We start from the raw sequence: 17,306 nt of genomic DNA, 5'->3' as shown, positions 1-17,306 counted from the left end.
TAATGGATGGCTGCTTGGACACTGACAGCATCCTTTGTTAAATGCAAACAAAAAAATACTGGGTGAATAGAAATGTGAGTGACGTGAGCAATTCAATTAATCAACCTTGAATGAACAGCAGAGAGCCAAATCACCTGTTAATGCGGTACATATAATTAAATTGATTTCAAAGCACCTTTATTATTTGAATACTTCCACTGCATGCTCCATAAAGATAATATTCACATTTTTTAGTCCAAAACGTTATTTAGCGGTGTAGCAAAACTTGTTGCTGTACATTTTTTAGATGTAAAAGATGGGATCAAAATTAGCCACAGTTTTTAATTCATTATTGTTGTATTATATTGATGAATTGCCCAACCCTCATGCATCTATTTGAGACGGGGAAAAAAATGCAGTTGCATCTGTCCATAATGAAGTACAAGTCAACTTTCATAGTCATCCATCCAAATGAAAATCATCATAGATATGGGTTATTTCATTCAAAAATACATCCATGTGAAAAGTGCTTTGTTTGAAGTTGTTGATACTCTTCAAAAAAATTTCAACTAAGTAACTTGTTTATAGGGAATAAAGATGACTACATACAAATGTCACAACTTAATATAATTTAAGTCATTCATAAAATGTATGTTGCAGATGTAGATTTTTCTGCTGCTTATCCTCTAAATTATACACACGCTTGCAGTGTGAATGAGGACATTGTTTCCCTTTTAGACTTATTGAGTCAAACGTTTTAAATCTGTGAAATACTCCTTTAACTGCAGCTGAGTCTCTCTTGACTTAAACACTAGATGTCAGCCTTGTATACATCACGGCTGTCCTGCTGCTAGAGTGTCTGCTCACAGTCCACCTGAACAGGCAGGTTTCCACACACACCACTGTACATTCATGTCTCTGACTTGACATGTTGACAGCTGCTCTAACAGTCTCACATTTTCATACCCCTTCTTGTTTTTCTGAACTCTTTCTCTCCGTCATGACATGTCTCAGCTTGCGCTCCCCGCCTCCTGACAGCTTATGCTAATCCCTGTACTCTGATTTGCTGTTGTCAGTGGGGTACTGTGTGCCCACCGTACAATCTGATTGGCTTTTTGAGTGACCCTGCAGGTTTGAGGTGGAGCGGGCTTCCACAGTAACCACAAAAAGAAAGTGAGAGACAGATAATGACACAGATTTAGACTTAGTTGTGAGTAGCTGCAAAGAAAGGAAGGAAACCAGAGAAGAAAAAGCATAATGAAGTAGGCATTTTACAAGAAAAGAGAGAGAAGTGACGTCCCAGCGTGCCTTGGTTGATTCTGTAAGCAGGTAGGTGTTACATACTGGAGCTGCTGCAAGGCAAACAACACATGAGTGCTTTTTGACTGTTAGCTAGTACTTTGCTCAGATCCGTTTGCAGGACAAAACATTTACAAGCATGCATGTGTGTTGGTATGTACTAATTATCTCCTTCAGACATGAATAATCGCTCCATCGCCTGGTGGCTGAGACAGATCGGCCTGCCCCAGTACACCAAGACACTGGAGAGTGAATATTATGGGCTGGAGGTATGTTAGTGTACAGAAGAGAATCTAAATGTGCTTGTTGACATTTTCTGATTACTTTGTTTTTTACTGCAGTCTTTATATATATATGCACCCTTGTGTTTTATTTCTCTCTCCAGGGTTTGCTGAATGTAACGGATGCAGAGCTGAAGGATTCAGGGATAGACGATGCAACACACAGAGAAGCCATCCTCAGCCAGCTTTCAAGACACCGACAGAGACTGGACCCACACACTGGTGACACTCAAACACACATCGACAAACTGACTGCACAATACTTACATAATCAAACAGTTATTTGAAAAGTTGATGTTCATCAGATGGAAAATATTGATTCTGTAAAAACTGTTGTTTTTTAAATGATAGAGGCATGTATTTAAGAGATGTAGAGATATGGTCTAATTATATGTGAGAAACAGTTTGCTGCGTCAGTTTGGTTATTATAAAAGATGTATTGCATGCAAAAAAAGTGGACATAAATTGTCATCCTAGTCTGGGCATAGTTTCACACATTTTATTTACATATATACATATATATATTAATATATATATATGCATATATATACAGTATATTAAATAATCCTTTTGACATAATTTTAGTCAAACATAGATTCAAACTCATACTGTATAGCTTCAATAGAGGTATAACTACAGAATGTTTGTGTTAGGAAACAAGTCTTAAGATGAACTCTTATCTTTGTCATCCTTTTCAACATGCTGACTTTTCAAGTTTAACTGTTTCAAGTCTGTCAAAGGAAGTGTTCCAATGTAATGGGCTTAATCCAAAATCCTTAATCTACCAGAACCCCTAATGCTCAATAATGAAAATGTTATATTCTTTGTTTTTTCAGCCTCATACTTAACGGATGGCCAGGAGAGTGGTACAGATCTTTACCTTTTAAAGTGTGAAATAAATCAAATCCTCAAAAAGTTCCAATTATTCCTTTTAAATGTCCTTTTTGCTGTCTCAGGTGTGCAAGTGAAGCGGAGGGTGAGCCGAAAATACTCCCTGGGATCATCTATGGATCTGGTGAGACCACTTAAGCCTTGTTCACACTTGCACAAAACTTTCTGAAGTTTCCGTGGTGAGCTGTATGTGTGAACGCAAACTTCTTCACTCAGACTTTATCTGTTGATTCTCCAGCCATGCCTCTAATATTTTTTTCCGCATTACTGTAATTTAGAGTGAGCTGAATTGAGAACACAGCAGGATTTAATCAGGAGAATTCAACTCGAGCAAGTGGGGAGGGTGGTCACATTTATTCCGTGTGTTGGGTGCACATGTTATAGATCACATGCAAATTCTACGATCTCTGTGCCACTGCATTATGTTTTCTCTTCACCAGCACATACTTCTACGCTCTTTTGTTGATATTGCGATTCTGTCGTATTGCATAGAGCATTGATATAAAGGTAAATATTCTTATTATAGTGACGTAAAGCAAGCTCTGTTCTTCATCCGCGTCGATCTTTTTACGTCATGTCTTGCCTTAGGAGACCCCCTGCCCCCCCTCCCGTCTGAAAAGGTTAGTGTCCTGCTGTGAGGCTATCATATCTGAACAACCACATCAGGAGGATTTCAAGGGCAGTCCTCCTGAAATTCTCTTGCATATGTAAAAAAAAAATGCTTTAGTCTGCACAGCTTTAACATGACAAAATAATGATTACCAAAAAAAATGCTATCAAGTCTACTCAGAACAGGGATAACCCAATCAGCAGCTCCAGTATAGACACCGTTTGGGTCTTCTATTTCCTGCAGGAAAAGCCAAAGAAGGATCTGTTTCGTCAGAGTGTTCTGCCCCGCCTCCAGCGTGCTGATAAGAAAAATCGCCTTTCTGCTTCCTGCTCCCAGCTCCGCCCCCTAAACGAGGACAATATCAGTCAGACAGAGAGCTGTCAGGACAGCAAAAGCAGGTGAGCTGACCCCATATATGTGATTTTTGTTTAAAAGAGATAGCATTTGTGTTTGAACGAGAGGGAGGGATCCACTTTCTCCAAGTTGGATAGTCACGTATGGCTAATAATTAACTAGTGCCTCATAAAATGTGTGTCATGGTGTGTAAGTGGGTGTGGGCATATTGGGTGCACGTAAATCTGTTGGTTATATGCAGGCTGAAAGAGAATATAAATGTTGGATATATAGAATACCATTACAATCCTACTTTACTCACTTTCACGGACTGAGAGAACTGCGTTTTGAAGACGGACATTATAAACAACACACCTTGGGACTTTGATATTTTGGTCACTCGTCCCTCCCAGTGAGAGGTGAAGGACTCAGTCACTAAGACCAGTGTGTGTTTACAAGTAGTTAATCCTGAAGTCAAGGCCTCCACAAAGGAGACTGTTTTAATGCAGGCTCATTTCCAGCATTACCTAATTTACCAAAGTGCCCTGTCTGAATTTTAATTCTCAAACCAAAGTTTGACTAAACAATCAAGATAATACAGATTTAAGTGCTCTGGTTTTGAATCATATCAAAGTCTGAGATTTCTACTTTTCAATGAGTGTGAATGGAGATTCGTTTGTGGTGTTGAAAAAAGCCCCGAAAGTTATATTTAATACCTCTTCAGCAACTTGTCTTCTTAAAAACACTGCCCTAGTCCCAGTGTCATCCACACACCCATACAGTATGCCTATTATTTTTTTCCACATTATTTGATGATAATAAAGACATACATTTTGTTCTGTTCACTTATTCTTATGACTGCAGCATAGTACATTCTTAATATGGAGTGCAAAAATCCTGATCAGCACATTTTGACCTTGATTAAGTGCTTTGACTGAGTAGGCCACTAAGGCAACGATGAAGGAAACATAGGCCTACTGATTTTGCTTGAAAGTAATTTGTTTGAACTTACCCTTTAATCAAAATAATGAGATAACAGAGTACTGACATGTCTGTGAGTGTATAAAAGGAGGCTGTCAAGTTCAGACACATCTCTACTTTCCAGTTAGGAGTGTTCACTACTCAAAGCCCCAGAGGTTGTAATAAACAAAACACGTAGGATTCAATTAAGTAGATATAGTTCCGGTCCTTTGCACTGATTGGTTAAGACACGTTCTGAAAGTAACCGATAACACACTCGACCACTCGACAGCTTGATATCAATGCTCTGTCCAAACTTTTTCGACAGGTGTAAATGGGAGAAAGCATTAAAACATAAAAAATACAAAAAAAATGATTGATTAGCCTACTTTGAGATAAGGCTAATTATTAAGTCTTGTGGCAATCAAGGACAAACTACCCTTTGGCTTCTGAACATATTTTAACAGCTTAATATAGTTTGTGCAATGAAAAGTCAGCAGCTAAGAGCTTCAAGGCCTACAGCTTGAAGACATTTGATCTGTAAGTACAACCATATTTGGGGTTTACAATTACATTCCTCTTTTTACAACTACCTACCTTGATATAGGCCTACAGATTGTGGCCAGGTGATTCGTTTGCTCGGCTTGTGTCGGTATCCGAGGAATGCCAGAGTGTTTCAGCACCGGGGCCCGGGGGGGGGGGAGGAGGAGGAGGAGGAGAAGGACTCGGGAGAACCTGTGGGAACTCGTCCGAAACTGTGTAGGGAGGAGGGCGAGGAGAAGAAGGGAGGGGAGGGGGGGGGGGTGCTGGGAGGGACCACAGTGGAGAAGGACTGAACTGAACAGCTACACAGCTGTTGTTTGGCGGTGTTAACTTGGACCACAAACCGTAAAACATGTCAGGAACGTGCGAGCTGTGAAGAGCACTGACAGGTAGGATCGTTGACCATTTCCAAAAGAAGTAGCCTAGTTTATATTTTTGGGAACTTCGTAAATTACCGCGAGACTTTGTATGTTGGTCGGCTGTTGATTTAATTTTTTTGTGTTGGATTTTCGGAACATTTTATTCTACTTTTGACAAACTTATTAAGTCTTTCACCAAAAACGTCGACTGTGGTTTCCTTGATTACCTGCAGCCTCGGCAGCTGACTTTTAACTACCAGTTGCACAATTCTGACACTCTCAAGACTTTATGTTCCAGTTATTTACAAACGAAACAAATTTTAGAAGGCATTGGTCAACATTGTTGCTTAGAAGTCAAATCTTACAGAAAATAATACCAACAAGCCGGTGAAGAGTGATAAAACGGTGGATATATGGCTATATGTGGTGTCAGGTTGCATTTCTCAATATTGGCTCTGGAGCACATTACACAGGTGTTTCTGTTGTGCAGCATGGGCCAACGCCCCTAAAACAGGATGTTGCACCTTCTTACCTTTTTACAAATCTTGAAGCTGTGATTTATCTGGATTTCTGCATATTTATGATTGTGAGATGAGTGTTTGCTGTGTATATTGAGAAAAGGAAGCTGCAACTTAGGCCTACACCTATTCACTCTTGCACAGCAGACCTTCAAAAAAATCCCACTTTTATGAGTGTTTAAATGTTGAGTTTGTTGTTGAAACACAGTTAAATCTTTAAATGTAATATTTATCGTCATTTTGAATGCGGTTGTTGAGTTGTTGCAGGTGTTTTTAACATTTTTGTACACAGTTTAACTTTAGTAAACTTAGAGCACTTCATAATGAAATACAGAGCTTTCTATGACACTTCATAATTAGTTACGTCTGTGGAAAAATACACACAATACAGATAAAACATATGTCAGTGAAGACTACAGCCACAATGGCAAAGAAGCTTTTCACAACATGCTACAACTTTCTGTCAAAGCGTAGCGTTGATTTAACTTGTTTCCAATTTAGATTTTTCCAAAAGCACACAGTAAAGCCCATTAAAGCAAAAGACAGGTGGATTTAACCATTTGTTTTGCTTGATGTAACTAATAAACTGGCTGCTGTGTGTAGTTTGTGATGCCATGCTTCAGTGGAACAGTAGTTATATTCAAGGTCAAAGCAGGGTAAACAAGTGGCCTAAACCTCTCCACATTGTTTGTGCACATCGCTCCAGCAGTCCCTGAACGCATGACTTGTTCCACATTGTTTACACGCGTCCACACACACAGAGAGAGAGGCAGGCTTGGATGCAGATTTGCTTGAGTGGGTGCGGTTGAGCTTTGCTGTGAATCCTCTGAGCGGTCCATCTGTGAGCTCTGTGTCTACAGCGTCAGGAAGGTGGAAGCCCGGGGAGGAAGGAAGAAGAAAAAAGAGGCAGGCTATTAAAAGTTTGTGTTGTCGCGTTAATGACAGACCCAGACCTTGGCATTGGCCTTCTCTGGTTGTACTGTTAAGGTTCAAAAGAGAAACTTGGCACTCACCTCATGTGTGACCCCCTGGGGTTTCAGTATAGTAGCTTTAACTCACCTTTTCTCTCGTTTTTTTTCAGCAAGAGGAGGAGCGTCAGTGCATACCTCAGCCAGCTGAAGGTAAGAGGTTAAGCAAACCACCTCTTATGTCCCTCTCTTGTTTTCAACATATTTTCCATCCTCGCCCATTAAAAATCTAAGTACAGGAAACATGCAGAGTCAAAATGATCTCTGCTGTGTATTGCAGATGTTCGGTGGTCGGAAAGACATGGACTCATTAAAGAAGGAGCTGGAGGAGGAACTGAAGCTCAGCACTGAGGACCTGAGGAGCCATGCATGGTACCACGGACCGCTGAGCCGAGAGGTGCTCAATGGACCATTCTGTTCTTGCTGTGTTTTCTTTAAAAAACATTTTTCACACACAAATTGAAGGAAACTGTCTTATTTAAGTTAGGAACTGTGCTTGTGCTCTCTCTCAAAAAGATGCATGTACATTAAAATTAGTATAAGATATGTAAACAAAATAATTAGTTGGATAAATACAATTTTCACCTCTGAGTTAGCTGGAACCCAAATAAAGTTAGCTTTACTAAGCATCCAGAATGTAAAGAGGGAGAAACAGCTGGCCTTGCTCTGTCCAAATGTAGCCAAATATGCCTACAAGCACCGCTAAAAAATCTCTGTTAATATTTCAGTGATCATATCTACACATAACCCCCTGTTTTTCTTTTTTTTTTTTAAGATTTATTTTTGGGCTTTTTGTGCCTTTTTAATGGAGAGATAGGACAGTGGAAATCAGGGAGAGAGAGTAGGGAATGACATGCGGGAAAGAAGCCACAGGTGGGATTCGAACCTGGGCTGCCCGCTTGGAGGACCATAGGCTCCATACATGGGGCGCGCACACTAACAACTGTGCCCCATAACCCCCTGGTTTTTTTTTTTGTACACATTAAACAAGCAGGCAACATTCTTATTTTTGATAAGGGCACCTAAGATGCCACTTGTATCCAGTAACTTTGCTAGTTTAAACTAATGGCTGATGGCTCTGGCTAAATACAAGTTGCAGGAGTAAAAGGTAGGCATAAAGCTAAAGTTAATAAAGTCCAGCCCACTGTCCAGCTTTTTTACATTTAAAGGGGTTAAAGGTACACTTCAAGAAAACCTAAACAATGGAATTCTTTTTAGTATTTTACTGCATTAGTTTAAGCACAGCTGAGTTTATTTACTTCACACACATAAGAGTGCTGTCTTGTTCTCCTCTTATTATAATCAGCAATAATAATCATCAGCAAGAAAGCAAAATAGTCTATTTCTCAAGATTTTAATTTGTAACCATTTCTGCCCTCTGGCCAACTTAAACTGCATAGTATAATGTCAACACACACACAGTGGACCTTCTTGCCTATCATAAACTCCCTCTTCATCTCCAGGCTGCAGAGTCTCTGTTTGAGAGGGATGGAGACTTCCTGGTACGAGACTCCAGCTCTGCCCCTGGTGACTATGTTTTGAGCTGCTTTTGGAAGAATGTGCCCCTGCACTTTAAGATCATCAGAGTGATCCTTCGTCCCAAAAAGGTCTGTCTGTGTTTTGTCTATCAGTGCATGGGGGTTGAGGGATGGTTCACTAGACGTTCAAATGATTACTAAAATGCCAAACATTCAGTGGTCCCTGTTTTTTTCAGAGTAAGGATGTTAAGCCTTTTCTCTTTTTACTTTTTTTAAATGTTGTTTTTGGTCTAGGGAAGTAGGTAAGGAAAAACAAACAATCTGAAAATGTCACCCCGGGCCTGGGGAAATAGCAATTGCTATTTTTTTCTACTATTTTCTGACATTTGCTAACAATCAAAGAAAGGTTTAAATTATTACAATTAAGTTGAGGCTAAAGTTAAGGCTAAAATATCTTTACTTTTTATTATTTAATTAAAGTACTTGTATTTAAAGACATATATTTAAAATTGTTTTAAAGATAAGCAGATATTTCTTATACTCTTGCCACCTCATGTATGCAATTCAGTGCAATGCAAACAGTATTAAACCAAGCTTTTTACACACTTTAACGTTGGCATTGTAATATCACAACTTATTTATTTTATAATTTTGCTGATTCTAAATTAGGGCTGAGATGATAAATTGTATTGGGTTACACTGGTAAAATATTTAAGATTGATAACAAAGATTTTGTAGATCTGCTGAGTGACAAAGATATAATTGTTCAGAACATACTGAAGATGCAGAGAAAAGTCTATGCATCTTTTTAATTCTTTTTTGTAACTCTGGGTTAGTATTGTAATATCAACTACAAGTTGCAACAACTTCATGCCTTGCTAGTATTTTTACGCTCTTGGGTTAGAGTATCTGTTGCTGAAAATGTTTGTTATTCTATCCCTTTAAAGGCTCTGGTTGATATTGTGTGTTCCTCCATCTATGTGACAGGGCTACTCTCGGGAGCTGTTCCAGTTTGAGGAGGATCGCTTTGACAATGTTCCTGCTCTGATCCGATTCTATGTGGGCGATCGTAGGCCCATCTCCCAGGCCTCAGGCGCTGTGATCTTCCATCCAATCACACGGACCCTTCCTCTACGTGTCATAAACGAGCGACATGTTGAGCACAAAAGCAGCAGCAGCAGTAGCAGCAGTAGAGGCACAGGGGCGGAAAAACGTCGCAGCCTCAGCTATGCACACACAGAAGCTCTGCAGATCATCAATCCACTGCTAAGGTGGGAAGAAGTAGTGCACATGTATAGTGCTGAAACACAATTCATCTGTAAAAACACAAGTAATGCTGATGGCCTTCATTTTGTGCATGGCAGGAGTGGAAGTCAGCCTGCAAACTTGGAAAATGTTGGAAGGAGACCTTCACTACAGTCTGCACAATCTGACAGCAACCTAAGAACTGGTATACTATCATAAATATATCAACCTTTACTATATTCAAATATTGCTGTGACCCCTAACCCCTCATGTCTGCTCGATGCAGCTCTCTAACAGCTATCAGAGACATTTATTCAATATCAGCTTGTGTATCCAAAGCATGAATGTCATTGGGCAATGCATTATATATTTACCAACAGTTGGCATCAAATGAAAATGTAATCATGCCTTTTCTCTTTCTTTCTATATTTGTCTATATCTACATACAGAAACAACAAGTCCTCCTCTGTTAATGTACAGTGCACAGTTAAGAAATTAACATGAATACAGCTTGCTGTTAGTTTTGTGCAGCCATATGGGATCTGTTGTGACATAAATTATAAATGAGCTGAAACAGTTTTCAGTGTGCTTGTAAAACATGAGAACATTTGGATATGTGGCTGCTAAGGACCGGAGAGAGTTCCTAAACTAATTCCAACAACACTTTCTGACATTTAAACCATGTAAAAGAAATGTTGGCAAGCAGAATGTATCCAATCCCCTGTTTAGAGTCACACCTGATTAAACCATATTTTATTTCCAGAATGGATTTGAGAAGCGATTGAAGTGTAACGATAAAAGGAATCCTTACATTTCTGCGTCGTGTATGGTATAACGTCCTGCTGATTCTCTTCCTCATCCAGGTGTTCCACAGAAAACTCAGTCAGATGACACATGCCCCGTCCCCATTTCTCCCGTGTTTCGTACAGGCAGCGAACCACTGCTGAGCCCACGGCCAAAACACACACGGCCCTTGCATCCAGGTAACATGCACACACATTTGAAATCTTTATTTATGTTTTTTATTATATTTTTTGGGGCCTTTTTTTGCCTTTTATTAGGTAGTAAAAAAAAAAGCTAAAGAGAGACAGGAAATGTTGGGAGGAGAGAGTGGGGGTAGACAAGCAGCAAAGTGCCAAAGGCAAAGGAACCCACCGCCGCTGCATTGAGGACTACAGCCTCTTTTTAACTAATTTCTCCATCCAATTTTTATTTCTGGCAATGTGCAGAGGTGGGTTTTTTTATCAAGCATGAGACCTTTATGTAGGGAATTAGGGCCGGCGTATTTCTCTTTCTGTCATTAGGCCGTCATTTCATTATAGTTTCCTTTGGATGTGTTCTGGAAAAAATGGTCTATTCTTTTACTAATGACAGGTATTAAAGAGACAAAGTTCTGAGATAGACATTTTAGTTCTGTGAATAAAGCTGTCAAGCAGTTCTATATTTTCAGCAGAATGTTCTTCAAAGAAAAATGTAATGGTATAACACTTGGCAGAGGATATAATTGATCAGGTTTCCATGAGAAATACAAGGAAATACAAGTAAAAGACAATTTAGGTGTTTCACTCATGAGTGCAGTGTTTATGAGATCCTGGTTATGACCAGAGGGGACTAGTTGCAGTCCAAAGGCAGACTCTTTATACAAGTGTCTGCGAATAAGAGAGCAGCTTCAGGGTTCAAGTAAGAGTGTGTAAAGGACTGCCATTAACACACACATAACTCCATCTTCCGTCCCTGCAGGAGGCGGTGTAACTTTGCGAGGTTCAGATGGACAGCTGCACCCCAGAGCTCCTCCTAAACCTCTCAGGGTCTCTGCTGTCTTTGCCAACGCTGTCCCTCCCCCGCCTAAAGACCCCTCCTCCTTCTACGATGAGCTGGTCATCCAGGTGAAGAACTCATCAAGTCCCTCCCAACTCAGTTGATCATGTGTTTCTTTATCACGTTTCTTTATAATTGGAGAAATGAGGAAAGGCTTACATTTTATCTGGAAAATCTTCTACGGTGAGTTTATGTTGAGTCGCTCTGTCATCCAGCTTCCAGAGTCCAGGCTTAAAGGACATGTGGACAGACTGCGAGCAGAGGAGAAGTGGCAGAGCCGCGCTCGCCTCACAGAGACTTCTTTTGGCTTTCTGGAGGCACAGCAGAAAGAAGAATCGTCAGAGCTGCCGTTGCTACCAAAGAAGCAGAACGCAGTTGAAGACTGGCATTTTGAAAAGCCACATGTATGTACAATATTCTATTTTTGTTTTGTCTTTAAATGTTTATTGGTTGAATTCCTCTAACAGCGATTGATTTCCATGAATTTCTTCATAATATAAAAATGAGAACTTTGTAATTCATTGACGTTCTGTAATTATGAAACAACTTATCATATCTGCATTTCTTTTGGTCTAGATAAAAAGGTCAGATTGAAGATATCTTCAGCATTAAATATCACAGAGGGTCAGTTGTGTACAACCGTTGTAACATCCGTCTTACACCATCACAGGTGGAGTCAGAGTCATGCTTCCAGTTGGATCAGTTTAAGTCGCTGCTCTTACCAGAGAACAACCGACCACTGGAGCCAAACGTCCTGATTTCACTCAAAGAAATCTTCAACCGCTCAAACGCAGATACCACTGCTCTGCACATACTCAGTGTTGACTGCCAGGTACTTCTTAAATGTTTGTTAACCGACTATGTCTGTTGTTTCGCACTAATAAATGCATTGCAGAACAAAGCTGTAACATCATATCATGCTTCCCCTATACATTATATTCATATTCTGCCAGATAACATGTATATTATGACCAATCATATTTTGTATTTTTGATCCAGAACATGCCTTAAATTGTCCAACCAGCACTTCCTGTTACTTAATACGCCTCTGGAGCTGAAGCTATTTGATTTACTGAAATGAGTCGTACTACATAAATATAATATATATTAAGAGTAAGGGATTATTTTTCACTACTGTCTTTCACTGATGTCCACATTTTCGAGTATTTTGATAAGTATGGCCCTGTTAACTCATTGAATATAGTTTTATGATAATCCTCCAACATCGCCTACACCACTAACAAACTCAATTCTCATCCTCCTTCCTTTAAATGATTTCTTCATTGTATTGTTTTTACTGTTTTGTTTTGTTGTTCTTTGTTAAGTGTCTTTGAGTACTTAGAAAAGTGCCGTGAAAGGCTAATATATTATTATTATTATTATAATTATTATTATTAACTGGAATTAAAATCTAGAATTCGCCATTGTTGTTTGTCTTGCAGGTTGCACGCATAGTTGGGGTGACTGATGAACAGAAGACGATAATGGGAGTTGGATCTGGGCTGGAGCTTGTCACTTTACCACATGGACACCAATTACGACAGGATTTGTTAGAAAGGTACAAAAAATGTGCTTGATTTAATTTGTGCAGGTTTTGATTTCCAAATGTATTTTGAGTTGAGTCCGCTCTTCACAGTGGATAAGCCACCCACAAGCTTTATTAACAGTTTTCTTTGGTAAACTGTAGTTCTGTTGATTATACATTTTAAGTGAAATTACTGACAGAAGTGTTGCTGCTTTCTTTAAAATGCATTGATGTAGTTTTGTGTGCACCTCTACTGTGTTGGGGCGCTGTAATGAGGGGAGAATATTATTCCCCCTCTGTACCGTCTTCGGAGTAGTAACAGAGGTGTTACAGGGGCAAGACCAGAACAGCAGAGCCAGCAGGGGAGGGAGTTTGTGCATGTCTGGCTGTTTGTGTATGCGGAGCACCCGCTGAGCCGTGCTCCTGCAATGCCAAAACCCAATGTGAATCCACAGACTGGGACAAGAATATTCTGCCATCGCAGAATCAATATGAATGTACAAAGACGTAATGACAGCTGAGCTCAATTACAGGACTTTTGCTAAAAAACACAGTCTGAAAAGGGCTTAGGACTGTAAAACAGTCTCTAAACTACTCTTTATCAAATTTCCTGACCACACACTCCTCTAATCTGTTAATCTTTCATTTTGTAGGCATCATCTAATAGCTCTGGGCGTCGCAGTGGATATCTTGGGCTGCACAGGCACTGTGAGCCAGAGGGCGACTGTTTTACATAAAGTAATCTCATTGGCTAAGTCCCTGAAAGACCACGCACATGACCTCTACTCCTTCTCAGCCGTGATGAAGGCTCTCGAGATGCCTCAGGTGCTATCACTGTAAAGAAAGGCGCAATTTAAGCAAACTCAGGTGAAGCAGAAGCCGGATGAGGCTTTCCAATACACTACTTATTTATGTGTGTACATGTGTGCAGATAATCCGGCTGGAGATGACTTGGCGAGCGCTGAGGAGGAACCATACTGAGACTGCAGTTTTGTTTGAGAAGAAACTCAAACCATTCATGAGTCTGCTGAACGAGGGAGATGGTAAGTGGTTGATTTAAAAGAGGGGCACATGATATTACTTTACCTTCATTTGACAGATGCTTTATACAGGGTGTTTTTCATTGGTTTTATACAGATTTAATTAGTATGAATGCAGAAATTAGTCAGACTCTTCTGTTTACAAATTGGAAATTAAACCCCTCTTAATAAACAGCTCAAGCTAGTGCTTGGGGCTTAGGGCTTGTTTGAAGATATTGATTGGAGGTAAATCCTGGCCTTTTTGGCGATACCGCATGGCCGTATTGTAACCTGTTGCTCACTCTCCCTCGCGTGCTCGTCATACGTGCTCGCTCGTGGCCGCGAAACACTGGATATTTACAGAAATAATGTTTACAGAGGAGGTAAGTGGTCATACACATGTGAAAGTCTGTGAAGGAGTCTGTGTGTCTGTATTCAGTCTCGACAGGCACTGGCTGAGAACAGGAGTGTGTGATGAGTTTGTACTGTCGATCTCTGTGGAGCAGACTGAGGAGGACGTTGAGAACGTGCATAAAATGTCACTTCCTGGAGCTTTCGTGGAAAATAAGACCCGGGGAAAAGTTTTATACAGGCAACACAGATAGACAGTGAACATCTACTTTTTCACATCAGTTAACCGTTCGCTTATTAATGGGCGATAAAAAACGATTTATACATGTAAAAAGTTACATATAGCCCCTTTTAAGTAAGTGAAGTTTTAGAGTTAAAAAAAAAAACACCTGTTAACACCTGTTAAACCAAACAGGCTTAAAGTTTACCCAGCTCTTTAGGTGTGAATCTCTATTGTATGTATTTTACTGAGACTTACGAGAACTAAGTGTTTATATGTCTTTCTGTAGGCTCTGCAGTGCAGGGTCCCATAGCTGTTCCGCACCTAGTTCCTCTGCTGATGGCGATGGAAGGGGAGGACCCCGTGGAGAACAACGAGCAAGGCTGTCAACTCCTCTATGACGTCCTTCAAACAGCTCGCAGTGCCGCGCTGCATGCACAAGATTATCAGCAGCACGCACACTCTCTGCTCACAGGTATAAGTGTCTTTGTACAGTGAAGTTTTTGCTTTTCTCACATGGTGACTAGCAATGGGCATCATAAAAGAACTTAAATGCATTATTTTCCTAGATCTCTAGTCTGTAAGGTTTGTTAATTCAAGTCTTCCAAGTAGTTCAAGTTTGCTCCAGATTCACCAAAATTCTGCTAGCTGCACAAACTTAATCATACGTTTTGAGCATAAACAATTTCCACAAATTTCTTTGTCTCTTCATCCAAAGAAAAAAAAAAAAGAGTTAAGTCTCCCACAATGGAGCCTCAACTAATGCAGTTGGAAGCACCAAAGAAAAACTGTTTGCTTTGTCAGTTGTGGTCCAGTTTTAGAGAACCTGAAACAGTAAATATTTATAAGCGGTTGATAACATGTGATTACAGTTTCTGACTTTGTCAGAATAGAAAACACAAGTAATGTAGATGCTAAAGAAATCCCCTTTTAGTAAAAGTGAAAGGTTAAGAGTGTGTGTGACAGTCACAGAAATGGGGAGAGAATATTTATTGTCTGTTATCATCAAAGAAATCGTGCTACTCTCATAAGAAATAAAACACAGGGTAGCTGTTGGATTGAGAGAATAAGTGATGTAAATAATACAAATGAAAGTTTAAAGTTTAAACACAATGATATGATGAACCAAAAGCTAAATTTGCCTGTTATTTATTTAATAATTTTGTTAAGCTAATGGGGTAATGTGTTTGGATTAAAGCATTATTCTGAAATTCCTAAATCAAAGAAGTGTTTTTCCTCCTGTGGAGAGATGCTCCAACAAGCCTTAACCTCTCATGAGTGTGTTTTTACCTTCAAGAAAATGTAAAATGTAATTAAAAAACCACAATAATTTCTCTTCGGACAAAACAAATCTGTCCAGACATTGAGTTCTGCCATGAGGCAAATGGTGAGTTAGTGTAAAAAATTAGCTGTAAGATAAAAATGTTCTGCTTAAAACTTGTGTACATGTTAAATAATATTATTATTTTTATTTTTTTGTACCTGATCTGATCCTTAACACTGCTCTATCACCAGGCTGGGAGCCAATCCCAGAGCTTTTGGAGGCTTTCCGGACAGAGTTCGGTCTGCGGCTTTTCTGGGGTCAGTCTGGAGCGGCGTCTGACAGAGAGGAGCGCTACCAGAAATTTGACAATATTCTTTGTGTCCTCTCTGACAAACTGGAACCTGTGGAGATCCCCCCACATGAGCCTGAGCCTTTAACCTGAACCTCAGGAGTAAGAGGTTTTCTCTTCCCTGGAGGAAAATAAGAAACGGGTACCAAAGCCAGAGATCCCCCCCCCCCCCCCCTTAGATCACACAGTCATAAAGAAAGGTTTTTCATTGAGATGTGAGAGACTGTTGGGAAAAGCTTGATTTAAAAAAGAATGAATCACATCTGGTTCACCCTGCAGTCCTTTGTTGTCAAAGGGTTGTGTTGGAATCATTCTGAAATCTGGGAATGCCCGCCCATCTGTGCATCTGTTTATCTGCATCTGTTTACTTCTACGAACGTTTACTATGACACTTTTTACCAATCCAAATCACTTGTTCGATAGGCTTCATGAGATTCCCAAGGACCAACATGAACATTATTAAAACATAAGTTTTGTTTTGACATAAACTGCTGCTGTAAGGAACCACACTGGAAATTGTGTTTTTTATTTCAGTGTTTTAAATGAAATAATTGTAGTTATTTCTTTGCATGCAATATTTTTCATAAAGAATACAGTAAAAAATCTAACAGATGGCTTTTCTTCTTTTCACCTTCTAACTCAAATGATACATGTCAATACATACAGTTCACTTTTTAATATCATACAATAGAAACCCTTAAATGTTGAAAGGACAGAGTGGTGGAGAGAGACCGGTTAACATTGTATGGCTCAATGAGGACATTCCCTCTATGAATGTGTTCTACTTATTGTTGTATTGTGTTTCATTGCAGAGTAGACAAATGTCTTAAAATGTATCTGCTGAAGCAGGATAGTTTCCCTGTGCTCACTTTAAATCTGAGCTCAAGCCATGAACAAACCATTGTCTTAATACACAAGTGTGAAGTGGAAACTTACTGTAGACCCGCTTGTGAAATTAAACAAAAAGCAGCATTTTGAAGAGAAAATATTTAAGCATTTTAAGATTTAGACTAATTTTAAAAAGGGAGGTGGACGAGATGTGGAAAATTGACTCTTTGTATAAAAACATATCAGACACAAATAACTAATTAAAGAGGGTACTTTTGTCTTAAAATATTTCTAGAGTGGATCTACACTCAGCAGATGTTAAAAGCATTCAATCATATTTAACATCATTCTTCGCAGAGATCTTGTGAGGATCTGAATCTGAAACTCTTTGTCAATAATTCCAAATATTCACCTAATGGCCATTTACAGAGGATTAGGAGAGGCCAATCAGAACAAAGTTCATGGTCT

At 39.5% G+C, this 17,306-nt stretch overlaps 1 protein-coding gene across 3 annotated transcripts; it reads left to right on the top strand.

Moving 5' to 3' along the window:
• The first annotated feature begins 1,154 nt into the window (after positions 1–1,154).
• sh2d3a (SH2 domain containing 3A) lies at positions 1,155–16,616 on the top strand. 3 transcript variants are annotated; one of them, XM_061055069.1, is made up of 19 exons: positions 1,156–1,308; positions 1,456–1,547; positions 1,664–1,781; positions 2,516–2,574; positions 3,304–3,458; positions 6,855–6,894; positions 7,022–7,138; positions 8,205–8,348; positions 9,207–9,490; positions 9,584–9,669; positions 10,328–10,447; positions 11,205–11,350; positions 11,498–11,686; positions 11,953–12,114; positions 12,725–12,840; positions 13,461–13,632; positions 13,739–13,850; positions 14,687–14,872; positions 15,913–16,616. In XM_061055069.1, exons 2-19 carry the CDS (start codon positions 1,458–1,460, stop codon positions 16,101–16,103), a joined length of 2,487 nt encoding a protein of 828 aa, XP_060911052.1. In that variant the 5' UTR covers positions 1,156–1,308; positions 1,456–1,457; the 3' UTR covers positions 16,104–16,616. The 3 variants fall into 3 exon arrangements, with proteins under 3 accessions (XP_060911069.1, XP_060911052.1, XP_060911060.1); XM_061055086.1 differs by lacking the exons at positions 14,687–14,872; positions 15,913–16,616 and having other exon boundaries at positions 1,155–1,308; positions 13,461–13,643; XM_061055077.1 differs by lacking the exons at positions 1,156–1,308; positions 1,456–1,547; positions 1,664–1,781; positions 2,516–2,574; positions 3,304–3,458 and adding an exon at positions 5,159–5,285.
• Positions 16,617–17,306: the final 690 nt, after the last annotated feature.

The sequence above is a fragment of the Labrus mixtus genome, chromosome 2 (assembly GCF_963584025.1).
Source record: "Labrus mixtus chromosome 2, fLabMix1.1, whole genome shotgun sequence".
NCBI lineage: Eukaryota > Metazoa > Chordata > Actinopteri > Labriformes > Labridae > Labrus > Labrus mixtus.
This window is presented reverse-complemented; position numbering and strand designations above follow the sequence as displayed.

Bases quoted from the DNA above. Each gene is read 5' to 3' on its own strand.
- sh2d3a (XM_061055069.1), top strand. From the start codon at position 1,458: ATGAATAATCGCTCCATCGCCTGGTGGCTGAGACAGATCGGCCTGCCC. The intron at 9,670-10,327 runs GTATACTATCAT...TTCCTCATCCAG, and splicing joins TGACAGCAACCTAAGAACTG to GTGTTCCACAGAAAACTCAG. The intron at 11,351-11,497 runs GTGAAGAACTCA...TCTGTCATCCAG, and splicing joins ACGATGAGCTGGTCATCCAG to CTTCCAGAGTCCAGGCTTAA.